Source organism: Salvelinus sp. IW2-2015, linkage group LG15, assembly GCF_002910315.2.
Source record: "Salvelinus sp. IW2-2015 linkage group LG15, ASM291031v2, whole genome shotgun sequence".
NCBI classification, from domain to species: Eukaryota; Metazoa; Chordata; class Actinopteri; order Salmoniformes; family Salmonidae; genus Salvelinus; species Salvelinus sp. IW2-2015.
Genome location: NC_036855.1, coordinates 31,862,040 through 31,876,074, shown reverse-complemented (window position 1 = coordinate 31,876,074; position 14,035 = coordinate 31,862,040). Strand labels below are relative to the sequence as shown.

The 14,035-nt window shown below is 44.4% G+C and overlaps 1 protein-coding gene across 7 annotated transcripts in view; it reads right to left on the bottom strand.

Moving 5' to 3' along the window:
* ppp3cca (protein phosphatase 3, catalytic subunit, gamma isozyme, a) overlaps positions 1-14,035 on the bottom strand; it is a 74,619-nt gene that overhangs the window by 6,642 nt on the left and 53,942 nt on the right. For 3 of the 7 annotated variants that reach the window (XM_024002323.2, XM_024002325.2, XM_024002326.2), the window contains exons 5-12: positions 11,390-11,535; positions 9,801-9,940; positions 7,349-7,426; positions 5,589-5,683; positions 4,737-4,862; positions 4,420-4,497; positions 3,832-3,922; positions 2,770-2,867 (exon numbers count right to left, since the gene is read on the bottom strand). In XM_024002323.2, the coding sequence (XP_023858091.1) occupies positions 2,770-2,867; positions 3,832-3,922; positions 4,420-4,497; positions 4,737-4,862; positions 5,589-5,683; positions 7,349-7,426; positions 9,801-9,940; positions 11,390-11,535 (852 nt within the window). The remainder of the gene's footprint in view (positions 1-2,769; positions 2,868-3,831; positions 3,923-4,419; positions 4,498-4,736; positions 4,863-5,588; positions 5,684-7,348; positions 7,427-9,800; positions 9,941-11,389; positions 11,536-14,035) is intronic. The other 4 variants (XM_024002327.2, XM_024002324.2, XM_024002320.2 and 1 more) reach the window with 3 other exon arrangements.

Genomic DNA, 14,035 nt, shown 5'->3' with positions numbered 1-14,035 from the left:
CTCGACACAATCCTGTCTGAGCTCTACGGACAATTCCTTCGACCTCATGGCTTGGTTTTTGCTCTGGCATGCACTATCAACTGTAGTACCTTATATAGACAGGTGTGTGCATGTCCAATCAATTGAATTTACCACAGYTGGACTCCAATCTTGTTGTAAAAACATCAAGGATGATCAATGGAAACAGGATGCACCTGAGATCGATTTCAAATCTCATAGCAAATTGTCTGAATACTTATGTAAATAAGATTTCTGTTTTTTATTTGTAATACATTTGCCAAAATGTCTAAACCTGTTTTTGCTTTGTCATTATGGGGTATTGTGCGTAGATTGAGGAGAAGGGAACTGATTTCCTGTGAAGTCAATAAAGGCGCCTCACTACYTCTCACATTGTCATAATGAAGTGTGTTTAGGCTCAGTTTTCAAAGGAACACATACATGTGATGAAGACAGATGAGAACTGTGGTGAGATGACAGCTTTAATCTTTCTATTCGAGTTGTTCTTAATGAGGTGCTTTGTTACTGGTGTCACTCACAGAATAACTGGTGGTGAATCCAGCTATAAGACCGTCTTTCATTTGTTATAGTCATACAGGCAGCAGGTAGCCTAGCGGTTGGAGCTAGGGGGGGCAAAGTACGGCTCGCCGGACACTTCAATCCGGCCCGCGAGACATKATTTTATCCTTTTTTCGCCCCCATTTCGTGGTATCTTATTGGTAGTTACAGTCTTGTCTCATCGCTGCAACTCACGTATGGACTCGGGAGAGGCGAAGGTCGAGAGCGGTGCGTCCCCCGCAAATTGATTTAACAAACAATTAGTCCCTCACAAAATGCTGCCCTCCGTTGAATTTCAAAATCAGTAACCGGAAAGTCGCTGGTTCTAATACCCAAGCTGACAAGGTGAACATTTTAAAAATGAAATACAAATAAATAAAAATCGGTTGATGTGCCCTTGAGCAAGGCATATTTCGATGCAGCTATCCGGTGTGTGTGACAATAAAACATCTTAGAAGGAGTGGAATAGAAATAGCTCGGCTAAGGCATTTCCCTTCTTAATTTGGCACGGCAGGTTTTTAAAGAGCACTGCAGTCAAAACTGGACAGCGTACCCCTAAAATGTCACTAGAGCAGTGCTAAGAAGCAGTGAAGAGAAACAACAAACAGGGGATGTAATGAACCAGAACACACATCTGACTGGAGGGGCTGACAGACACAGGGTGCGTCCCCTAAATGGCACCCTATTCTATATATAATGCAATACCTTTGACCATTGCCTATAGGGCTCTGGTCAAAAGTCGTGCACTCTATTGTGAATAGGATGCCATTTGGGACGCATACACAGACAATGTCATTCTGGTAAAGGTCATGTCATGTGGTTTCCGTCCGAATGCTTACAGCTCTAATTCTATTCGCTACACCTCTGCCTCGCCTGGGAGGAGACCAGCCCCCAAACCCCAGCATTCCCTTCTCTCCTCCCTGCTGACAGACCAGGTCCTCCTGCGCCGTGTGTGTGTATTCCCCCAGCTGGCTGGGCTGGTTGACCTTTAGCTGGGCTGGTTGACCACATCAGTGACAGGCCTCTTCGGTCCAGCCCCCCTCCAACCGCACGCCCACAGCTCAGTCCCCCTCCTCTTCTACCCAACTAGTCTCGAAAACCTGACCCTAGGCAACACAGTGACTAGGGTCTGGTTTCAATTACTCTTTTGGCAAAGAAAAACTTCGACACTGCCTTCGTTACTACTTTATCGGCTTTAATAAAATACTAAATAGTATCTAGCAAGATGGAGAACAAAGAGGTTATTTTTTTACGAGTGCATTAAGTGGCTAGTTCGCATTAAATCAAATTTGTCACATGCGCTGAATACAACAGGTACAACACCTTACAGTGAAACGCTTACTTACAAGCCCTTAACCAACAATGCAGTTTTATGAATATACCCCTAAAAAATAAATAAGAACAACAAATAATTAAAGAACAGCAGTAAATAACAATTGCGGGGCTATATACAGGTGTACCGGTACAGAGGCAATGTGCGGGAGCACCGGTGTCGAGGTAATTGAGGTAATATGTCCATGTAGGTAGAGTTATTAAAGTGACTATGCACAGATAATAACAGAGTAGCAGCAGCGTAGAAGAGGGGGTGGGGGGGCAATGCAATAGTCTGGGTAGCCATTTGACTAGATGGCACATCAGCTACAACTAAAACCACAACAAAGGTTTTGCCTGCAAACTTTGGCTTTGAATCGCGATGTTCTGGCATGTCTGCCTCGTGATTTGTCGGGAAGATTCCCTGTATTTTAGGCAGTGACGTAGTTCCTCTATGCCAAAAGAGTCCGTCATTGAAACCATTCTCTGTTGCCTCGGGTCGGGTTTTTTCGAGACTACTACCCAAAGTGGACGGCTGGCTTGACACAGAGCCCCAGACAGACAAAGGCTGCGTCCCATATGTAGGCTTCAGTGGCATTGATAGTTTCCCTCTCGACTGCATAATTGAAAACGGAACGCAGAGGAGCAGGGTCTATGATTTGTTTTCCATAACGAAATGTAAAAATTGCAAAACGTTCAGTGAAGCGTACATCCTTCAGTTTACCGTGCGGTTGAGCTAAGCCTGTGTTAGCGCAGGGACAACGGCACAGTGTTAAACGGTACCCCAAGGCCCTCCTAGGGCATGGGGGACAGGGGGACAGGGGGGAATCAAAGAGATAGAGAAAGACAGCGACAGCAGGGTGGGGGAGGAGAGGGGAGTTTGAGGGGGTGAGAGACACGTACCGGTATGCAAGGTCTCTTTGCCCCCTGACAACACTCCTAGAGGCAGCGACCCAGTGGGGGTCAGTCCTTTGAGTGTCAGCACACTCTCACTCTCCTCCCTGAAGAAAGAGAGGGGAGAAAGAGGGAGCGAGAGACACAAACACCTTAGAGATCTAACAAAGCTTTTAGTAACTAAACTGCATGCAGTACTTAATGCAGCTGGTGGCCACACCAGATAGTGACTGTTACTTTTGATTTTGACCCCCCCTTTGTTCAGGGACACATTATTCCATTTCTGTTAGTCACATGTCTGTGGAACTTGTTCAGTTTATGTCTCAGTTGTTGAATCTTATGTTCATACAAATATTTACACATGTTAAGTTTCCTGAAAATAAACGCAGTTGACAATGAGAGGACGTTTATTTTTTTGCTGAGTTTATATATGTTAAAACACTCATAATTTCTGCTCATACAGAGCTGTGGCAGCTGCAGCATCCCATGATATCTCTGTATATGGGCCACTGTGAAAGACAGCCTGCTCTATATAGAAATAGGCCTACTTCTAGAACAGACTTGAATTATAGGATCTCTGTGCTGATCTACATATCTCCCTTTCCCCATTGCAGTTGTGTGGCAGGCTAATCACAGAGACAGCATTAATCTGGAATCATGTCTAATGGCATTATGCAGCCTCACCGTGTGCTGCCCCGTGACTCACTGTTGCCTGTTCATTCATCCTTATCGAAAAGCAGCACTGTGTTTTCAAACATGAAGTCATTGTGCACTTTCAAACTGACTTCACTCATTTCATAAACTAGACTCATTCTAGTCTCAACTAAAAATAGAGACTCCAGTCTATTCCCATCCCTCTCTGCTCCATTCACTCCAAGTCTGACTTTCCCTTTTCAGTATGGTTGCGTCCAAAATGGCAACCAATTCCCTGTATAGTGCACAACTTTTGACCAGAGCCCTATGGACCCTGGTCAAAAACAGTGCACTATATAGGGAATAGTGTGCCGTTTAGTTCAGCCTTTATGCTGTCGTGTGTGATGACGAGACAGAGAGAGCGAAAGGCTTTTTCACCTGAGAACAGAGAAGACTCTGGCCATTTTCCCGATGGCTCGGATCTTGTTCCGAATCACCTCCTTGCGCACTGCTGGGATTCCACCGTCTTCTCATAAAACACAACAATAAAATATTCTAAGCATTTGGTTGGGCATTATAATGCTTTCTACTGCTTGAAATAGTCTGTGAACATCATAGAGCAGAGGAAGGTGGGAAAAAAATGAGAAAAGTAAGGGAACAGAGGGAAGAAAGGAGAGTAAAGAGGAGAAAAGGAAGGAAGTAGAGGGGAACAGAGGAGGAGGAGGAYGCGGAGGAGGGAGCYGAGGACAGGGAGCGGAGGGGAGAGGAGTAAAGGAGAGGAGCGTACAGTGGAATGTCGTGTTGAGCTCCGTCAGATCTCTAGTGACTCCTGAGATGTTCTAGATGATCTCCAGACATGAGACTGCATGTGTTTGTCTGACAGAGCTGTTATGACACGCTGATGAACCAGCTGTAATGAAAAATGAAGCTACCAGCTTTACCTTCTTAACACTCGTGATAATGTGGAGTTAGGAGGGGTGCGGGGGACTTAAACGTGCCTCATTAAATCCTGGCTGTTCCTCTTACCTCCACACAGGTCGTCTCCTTCTGACATGAGTTCATCATCTGAGCAGATGTTCAGCACGTTCACCAGCATCTCTGTCACTGTGCGGAGAAGGGAGGTACCGCCACAACTCAGTTAGCACCACCACCAAAACACTCTTTGCTACATCTTTAAGGGTGCAGACCTAGTACTGTTTTTTTTTTTTTGTAGTTGCATTTTTAGCACCAAAACACACCCCTCTCTCATGCTAGAATGTTCCAATGCTCATTCCTGGAATTCTACTGGCACGTTCTTAACTCTGACAAAAACACTGATTATGGACAGGGAGCACATTACATACCTTTCTCTCCAACAAAGGGCAGAGACCAGGTGAAGACGTCCATGAAGTTGGGCAGCCAGTAGGGGTGGGGGGAGCAGTTGAACTGCCGAATGTTCATCACATTGTTCTCATACTTTAACACAGCAGCTGGAAGTTGGAGTGAGATGTAAAGAACAAAAGAATGATCAAGTTAGCCATTCTGACTAACAGACTAAATGTGTCACCTGCAAACAATACGAGCCAAGTGTTGTCATATTTTGGGGACAGCCCAAGTGGACCTGGAGGGGCGGAAAGGTCAGAGAAGGGACGGGAATCAAAATCACAGACTTGTGAAACCTGACCCTGTGGTTGTATGCCAGCCAGCAGACAACAGCTATAGACCCATTTCCCGGCCCCGTCATGAATAGTTGGCCACACGTGTGCATCAGAAAGTTTGTTTACGTGGAAGAGGATACGATCACATGCAACTTCAAATTCAGTTCGCGCAAGTTAACAAACATGTAATCAGATGGTTATCATCTACAACATCGCAGATGTCGTCAAAAGGGTTGATTACCTAGCAAGCCAGCAACGCAAAGTAAACTATCACAAATAGAGCTAGATAAAGCCAGAAGAATAATATACTTGTTGAACATAGCTATAGCCACCAGTCTTGCATGTTTTCATTGTCTTCACTCACTCACTGGAAGTTTGTCAAGGTCCCGACATCAACGTTAGCTATCCTGTTACAGAGATTTTTGATGTAGGGATAGGCGCCTCACTCGAACGTGACGTTTGATGGTAAACAGAAATTGTCTCTTTACAACAGCAGAAAGGCACGTACTACACTATGCATATAACACATCACAGTCTTGATATAAAGAGTACACAAACCTTTGTTGTTGTATACATCTAGGTAATTTGGTGCTGAGAAGATTGTAATTAATGAAGGAAAGCCTGTAGTCTGGCTTTTTCTGTACATCCGATACCTGGGATGAGAGACAAAATTACCTTAGTTTGAGAAATAAAATGGTGGAGAGAGCAACATTTTTTTGTAAGGCCATACAAATGTAATGCACTGTACAACAGATGCTTCACATTTCTCAAAATAGTAAAAAATAAAAAAATTATATATATATATATATATATACATATATATATATATATAAAATTGAGCGAATCATTTAATTAATATGAATCGATTCTCTTTAACAATTATTTTTGAGAAATCGAATGATTCGCTTTGCCATTGTAATAGTTAGGGTTCTGTTCAATCGAGGTGAATCAAATAATTTGTGAATCGCAAACGGTAAAAGGAAAACATGTTAGCTGTAGCCTTACAGATTGTTGTCGCTGCAAAAAACGTATTTTGTAGATACTTTAAGTTGATTTGGACATTTATGGAACATTGCACCAATAGATGCCAGAAGTCAGCCTGAGGTAAACACTTCTTAAGGTAAGATACAGTATATATAGGGCCCTATAAAATCTGCAATATGGAAAAGCATGCCAAAACAGTAAATTCTAAAGGTTATCCTTAAAAAGAACATGCCAATTAAATGTAGGCCTACCTTGCAGAATGATATCATGATGCTTGGTATCAAAATCGGGTGCGCAATAGTCTTTATTTCTGCTAATAGTAACACAATGGCCTCTTGCGAGGCAGTTCAATTATTTTTTATTTAACCTTTATTTAACTAGGCAAGTCAGTTTAAGAACAAATTCTTATTTACAATGACGGCCTAGGAACGGTGGGTTAACTGCCTTGTTCAGGGGCAGAACGACGGATTTTTAACTTGTCAGCGCGGGGATTCGATCTAGCAACCTTTCAGTTACTGGCCCAACCCTCTAACCACTAGGCTASCTGCGTGGTTAGGGGAACTACTACAGAATAACTACATTCGCTGAAGAAAAGGTGCGCGCTTGCTTCAGCCGTCTTATTTGTACGGTAGTGGGAGACGTGTCGAATTCAAGCTAAATAGTTCAAGCAGAAACTGAAGCAGCTCAGTATAGTAAGAATAAGTCTGATTAGTTTAGTAGACTGCTATCAGCAGCACATCAACTATTAAAAATGGTCGATCTATGCACCTGTGACTAAAACTGGGTTAGTGGATCTAGTGGATCTGTCATTCCAAAACCATTATACTATCATGATCCTCGCTATATGAGCAGCGTTACAATTGCCACCAAGAGGGTTTACCCTCTGGCCTTTCACACCAGTGACCCGGTTTTGATTCCCTGCCACGCCGTTTGCTACACTGGTGGCAGAAGTGGGAAGACGGCCGTGAGGGTATTGGAACGAAGGCACGGCCAGGACGTACTAGGGTGCCGAGTAGTCACAGCGCAGGGACGTGCCTCCCGTTCGGAAAGGGCACTGTAGCGATGCTCGCTATATGAGCCACTTTATAATTCCCACCAAGTAGATTTACCCTATTGGTGCGATGTGTAGGGTGTTGGCCTTTCACAGCAGCAACCCATGTTCTAGGTCGCTAGGTGTTGTCCTAAGATTGTTTAATATTATTACTATTACAATGGGTACAACTTATACATTTTTTATATTATTATTATTTAWTTTTTTTTGCCCTTTTTCGCCTTAATTTAAAAAAAATCCGTTATACGGTTAAATMTATTACTCTGTAAACAGTGAAACTTACCCTGCATCCTGTGCTTCGTGTGCTCTTATTACCGASAGCAAGTTATTATTTATCAAAAAGTCACATACTGCCGGGTAACTGCAAGGCAAGAGAGAGAGAAAAACAGCCAATTTATAACAGCCAGTGGAGTGAGGTTGAAGCTGGACCTCACAGAGTCAGTCTGGCAACCATGTAGTGTGAGATATGACCAACATTCTTTGAGGAACAGCGTGTGGCCATTAGAAGCATTTTTCTGGCTGTTCTTTACTTTTGGAAATAGATTTGGAATTCCTGTCAGTCTCTTGCCCTCTGGCCTGGGAGGTAGGGAGTGTTTAATTGAACCACTGAGGCCAGAGCAGAACAGTGCCAAGGAGGGCTGTGGTATTTATGGACTCTTATAGCTGCTCCAGAGGCAGCCAGTAGGGCACAGCCACAGGAGAGCAGACTTGGTGTGAATCCCAAATGGCACCCTATTCCCTAAACAGTGCACTTCCTTGATCAGCGCTCTATGGGCCATAGCCGAAGGTAGTGCACTATATAGGCAATAAGGTGCCATTTGGGAAGCAGCCCATCTATGTGGCTGACCGGCTTTTACTTGGGTTTCTACAATGARCCCACCAGCCTACTCCACCTCTCATCAAAGACTGCTCGGGCAATTAGCCGGACACCTGCATTTAGTTAGCGTGGCAAAAACCCATCAACAGCGGAAAGAGATATACAGTGCATTCGGAAAGTATTCAGACCCATTCACTTTTGTTACATTACAACCTTATTCTAAAATGGACTAAATACTATTTTTCCCTCATCAATCTACACACAATACCGRATAATGACAAACCAAAAAGGTTGAAAAAACTGAAATACCTTCTTTACATAAGTATTCAGACCCTTGCTATGAGACTGGAAATTGAGTTCAGGTGCATCCTGTTTCCAATGATCATCCTTGAGATGTTTCTACAACTTGATTGGAGTCCACCTGTGATAAATTCAATTGATTGGACAAGATTTGGAAAGGCACACACCTGTCTATATAAYGTCCCACACTTGACAGACAGTGCACGTCAAAGCAAAAACCAAGCCATGAGGTCGAAGGAATTGTCTGTAGAGCTTTGAGACAGGATTGTGTCGAGGCACAGATCTGGGGAATGGCACAAAAACATTTCTGCAGCATTGAAGGTCCCCAAGAACATAGAGGCCTCCATCATTCTTAAATTGAAGAAGCTTGGAACCTTCAAGACTCTTCCTAGAGCTGGACGCCAGGCTAAACTGAGCAATTGGGGAAGAAGGGCCTTGGTCAGGGAGGTGACCAAGAACCCTATGGTCACTCTGACAGAGCTCCTTCCAGAAGGACAACCATCTCTGCAGCACTCCACCAATCAGGCCTTTATGGTAGAGTGGCCAGACGGAAGCCACTCCTCAGTAAAAGGCACGACAGCTGACTTGGAGTTTGCCAAAAGGCACCTACATGACTCAGACCGTGGAAAACAAGATTATTTGGTCTGATGAAACCAAGCGTCATGTCTGGAGGAAACCAGGCACCGCTCATCACCTGACCAATACCATCCCTACGGTGAAGCATGGTCGTGGCAGCATCATGCTGTGGGGATGTTTTACAGCGACAGGGACTGGGAGACTAATCAGGATCAAGGGAAAGATGAACAAGGCAGAGTACAGAGAGAACCTTGATGAAAACCTGTTCCAGAGCGCTCAGGACCTCAGACTGGGGCGAAGGTTTACCTTCCAACAGGACAACGACCCTAAGCACACAGTCAAGACAACGCAGGAGTGGCTTCGGGACAAGTCTCTGAATGTCCTTGAGTGGCCCAGCCAGAGCCCGGACTTGAACCCAATCAAACATCTCTGGAGAGACCTGAAAATAGCTGTGCAGTGACGCTCCCCCTCCAACCTGACAGAGCTTGAGAGGATCTGCAGAGATGAATGGGAGAAACTCTCCAAATACGGGTGTGACAAGCTTGTAGCGTCATACCCAAGAAGACTTGAGGCTGTAATCGTTGCCAAAGGTGCTTCAACAAAGTACTGAGTAAAAGGTCTGAATACCTTATGTAAATTGTGATATCAGTTTTTTATTTTTAATACACTTGAAAAAAAATCTAAAAACCTGTTTTTGCTTTGTCATTATGGGGTATTGTGGTAGATTAATGATGATTTAAAAAAAAAAAAAAATTTTTTTTAGAATAAGGCTGTAACATAAAATTTGGAAAAACTTTCTGAATGATAGTACAGCTAGGAAGGCAATGGACTAGCGCTTCCTAGGGTCAATACCTTACAGTACACTCCCAAACTGGACAGTGCAGGGGCCTATACTTCAACTAACTAAAACACAGATCTATCCCTGGTGGGTTTTCTGTAGCTCTTCAAGTAGCAAACCATATTATRTTCAACTTATGGCCAGTATTATTGGCCATATAAGTTTCTTATGTAGCTGAACCTTGAAATAGAGCAGGTAGCATACCTGAAAAAGTAGGAGCAGCCTCGAACAGAGTTGTGGTTGAAGTGTTCTGCTGTCTTCTCACTGCCGTAGTCCTCTCCTGGGTCAGCCCAGATCAGGTCACACATAGGGCCGAATGCTGGAGGCTCCTTAAACCTGTCTAACTGTGGAGCGCAGACACACACGCACAGCACCGTGAGTCAAAGAAAGTTGATTGATCACAGATTTTTTAAATCTACTAAACTCAGCAAATAAAGAAACGTCCTCTCACTGTCAACTGCATTTATTTTCAGCAAACTTAACATGTGTAAATATTTGTATGAACATAAGATTCAACAACAGACATAAAACTGAACAAGTTCCACAGACATGTGACTAACAGACATGGAATAKTGTGTCCCTGAACAAAGGGGGGAGGGGTGTCAAAATCAAAAGTAACAGTCAGTATCTGGTGTGGCCACCAGCTGCATTAAGTACTGCAGTGCATCTCCTCCTCATGGACTGCACCAGATTTGCCAGTTCTTGCTGTGAGATGTTACCCCACTCTTCCACCAAGGCACCTGCAAGTTCCCGGACATTTCTGGGGGGGGGGGGYATGGCCCTGGCCCAAGCCCTCACCCTCCGATCCAACAGGTCCCAGACGTGCTCAATGGGATTGAGATCCGGGCTCCTCGCTGGCCATGGCAGAACACTGACATTCCTGTCTTGCAGGAAATCACGCACAGAAAGAGCAGTATGGCATTGTCATGCTGGAGGGTCATGTCAGGATGAGCCTGCAGGAAGGGTACCATATGAGGGAGAAGGATGTCTTCCCTGTAATGCACAGCGTTGTGATTGCCTGCAATGATAAGCTCAGTCCGATGATGCTGTGACACACCGCCCCAGACCATGATGGACCCTCCACGACGTTGTTGCCGGTAATGACTGGTGAGGACCTGCCTTACAACAGGCCTACAAGCCCTCAGTCCAGCCTCTCTCAGCCTATTGCAGACAGTCTGAGCACTGATGGAGGGATTGTGCGTTCCTGGTGTAACTCGGGCAGTTGTTGTTGCCATCCTGTACCTGTCCCACATGTGTGATGTTCGGATGTACCGATCCTGTGTAGGTGTTGTTACATGTGGCCTGCCACTACGAGGATGATCAGCTGTCCATCCTGTCTCTCTGTAGAGCTGTCTTAGGTGCTTCACAGTACAGACATTGCAATTTATTGCCCTGGCCACATCTGCAGTCCTCATGCCTCCTTGCAGCATGCCTAAGGCACGTTCACGCAGATGAACAGGGACCCTGGGCATCTTTCATTTGGCGTTTTTCAGAGTCAGTAGAAAGGCTTCTTCAGTGTCCTAAGTTTTCACAACGGTTACCTTAATTTCCTACAGTCTGTAAGCTGCTAGTGTCTTAACGACGTCCCACAGGTGCATGTTCATTAATGGTGGTGTATGGTTCATTGAACAAGCATGGGAAACAGTGTTTAAACCCTTTACAATGAAMYTCTATGAAGTTATTTGGATTTTTACGAATTATCTTTGAAAGACAGGATCCTGAAAAAGGGCAGTTTCTTTTTTTGCTGAGTTTAAATTCATCCAAACTTAGTTTGTAGTCAAACACGGACTTACTTTCCTAATGTCGTCTAGGCAGTTGATTTCTGGGGAGAGACCGCCGTGTACACACAGGAACTGTTGGTTGAGGAGAGCAGCGAGTGGCAGGCAGTCAAAGGCTTCCATGCAGGCATCGTACACGCGCTCTGAGTACTTGATCTTACCTAAACATGGAACAGGGGATTCACATAAGATATGGTTCACTATCGCTTTCAGAGAGCATCTACTTGCGCTTGCTAAACTCTTGATTAAATGAGGCAGTACCACTTCAATTGTAACCAAGGTCAAGCTAAGCTTCACTACATGCCAGGTTCTGCATAGTGAAAGTGTAAAAAATATATATATCATTTTTAATATATTTTCGGGATTGGAAAACAATTTCAGTGTAAACTTCATGACCAAAATCATATATAAAGTATGTAGAAAAGATAATGGACCTAGATACATAGTGTACAAAATATTAGGAACACCTTCCTAATATTACGATTTTTTTGCCCTAAGAACAGCCTCAATTCGTCGGGCATGGACTCTACAAGGTGTCGAAAGCGTTCCACAGGGATGCTGGCCCCGACTCCAATGCTTTCCACAGATGTGTCAAGTTGGCTGGATGTCCTTTGGCTGGTGGACCATTCTTGACACACACAGGAAACTGTTGAGCGTAAAAAACACAGCAGCGMTGAGGTTCTTCACAAACTCAAACCGGTGCGCCTGAATTCAGGAGATTGATTTTGTTATAATGTTTAAGCATTGAATTGCAGAAAACAATTGCTTTAAAACTGCAACATTTTCTCTCAGCTCCATGGCAAAATGTGTAGAATTGCAAAAAGTTTGCTTTAAAAACACAGAAATTCTCTCCACAGCCAAGATGGGGGGCCTCAATAATTGGGGCTGACCATTGCCTCCACCCACCACCTAAGCCACTTTTTGATCCAGAAAAACCATGCATGCCAAAATAACTGCTAGGGAATCATCTCAATTAGCTATAGCCTGGGTTTTCAGAGGGTGTTGTTSTTTTGGTTTGTGGCTCCCACATCCGTCATTTGGGCCTGGTAACCTATATGTTTTCAACCACTACCTCCACAGTTACTAGCTACTCCGCAGGGGATGTCGTGTCCTCCTAGGTGATTGCTTAAGCTTCTTTTACTTCAGGCCTAATAGACAAGTTTTATCAGATTGAGTGTAACTTGTCTTTCATAACACTGACCAGATGAAAGCCCCACCCGAGAAATCAGGAGCGCGATAAGTTCTCTTGGGCCCAAAACCACAGCCCGCCTTGGCGCATGGAACGTCCGCACCATGTTTGAAACTTCAAAATACAATACAATCCATCCACCTGACAGGTGTGGCATATCAATAAACTGAATAAACAACATGATCATTACACAGGTGCACCTTGTGCTAAGGACAATAAAAGGCCACTCCGAGATGTGCAGTTTTGTCACACAACACAATGCCACAGATTGACATACTGACTGCKGGAATGTCCACAAGAGCGGTTGCCAGAGAATTGAATGTTAATTTCTTTACCAAAAGTCGCCTCCAACGTCATTTTAGAGKATTTGGACCAACCCGCCTCACAACCGCAGACCACGTGTAACCCCGCCAGCCCAGGACCTCCACATCCGTCTTTCTTCACCTGCGGGATCGTCTGAGACCAGTCACCCGGAGAGCCGATGAAACTGAGGAGTATTTCTGTCTGTAATAAAGCCCTTTTGTGAGGGGAAAAAACGTATTCTGATTGGCTGTGCCGGGCTCCCACCCATGGCTGCACCCCTGCCCAGTCGTGTGAAATCCATAGATTAGGGCCTAATGAATTTATTTAAATTAATTGATTTCCTTATATGAACTGTAACTCAGTAAAATCATAGAAATTGTTGCGTTTATATTTTTATTCAGTATAGATGAGAAGGCTGGGCAAAACTGCTGAGCGAAAAATCCCCCAGGCTGATTGTGCGAGCACAGCAAGAATACAAGACCYTGGACAAAGACATAAAATGAGTGCTTGAAGGGATAAGAGAGCCTTTGTCCAGGAATTGGCCTGTAAGGCAGAACAAGCTGCAGCAAGAGGAGAACTAAGCACTGTATATAAGATCAAAAGACAGCTCTGTGGCCAAGTTAGCAACCACACAATGCCAGTCAAAGACAAGGTAAAATGTTAACAACCAAAGAGGAACAAACTGCAAGATTGAGAGGTCCTCAACTGGCCAAAGCCTAATGATCCAGCAGACCCACCACCCTCGGATGAGATTGATGGTATAGACACCGACCCACCAGTTGAAGCAGAGGTCCAAGCAGCCATCAAGGCTATGAAGAGTGGCAAAGCACCAGGGATTCTCTCAGCAGGCTGAGCTACTTAAAGCTGATGACAACACAGCTACCAAGGTGCTGACTGATCTSTTTAGCAAGATCTGGGCCAAAGATCGGAAACCTCAGCGAATGTGACAACTGGCGAGTTATAACACTTGTTTCCACCCACAGCAAAATCTTTGGTGGACATTCCTGCAGTCAGCATGCCAATTGCATGCTCCCTCGAAACTTGAGACATCTGTGGCATTGTGCTGTGTGACCAAACTGCACATTTTAAAGTGACCTATTGTCCCCAGCACAAGGTGCACCTGTGAAATGATCATGCAGTTTAATCAGCTTCTTGATATGCCACACCTG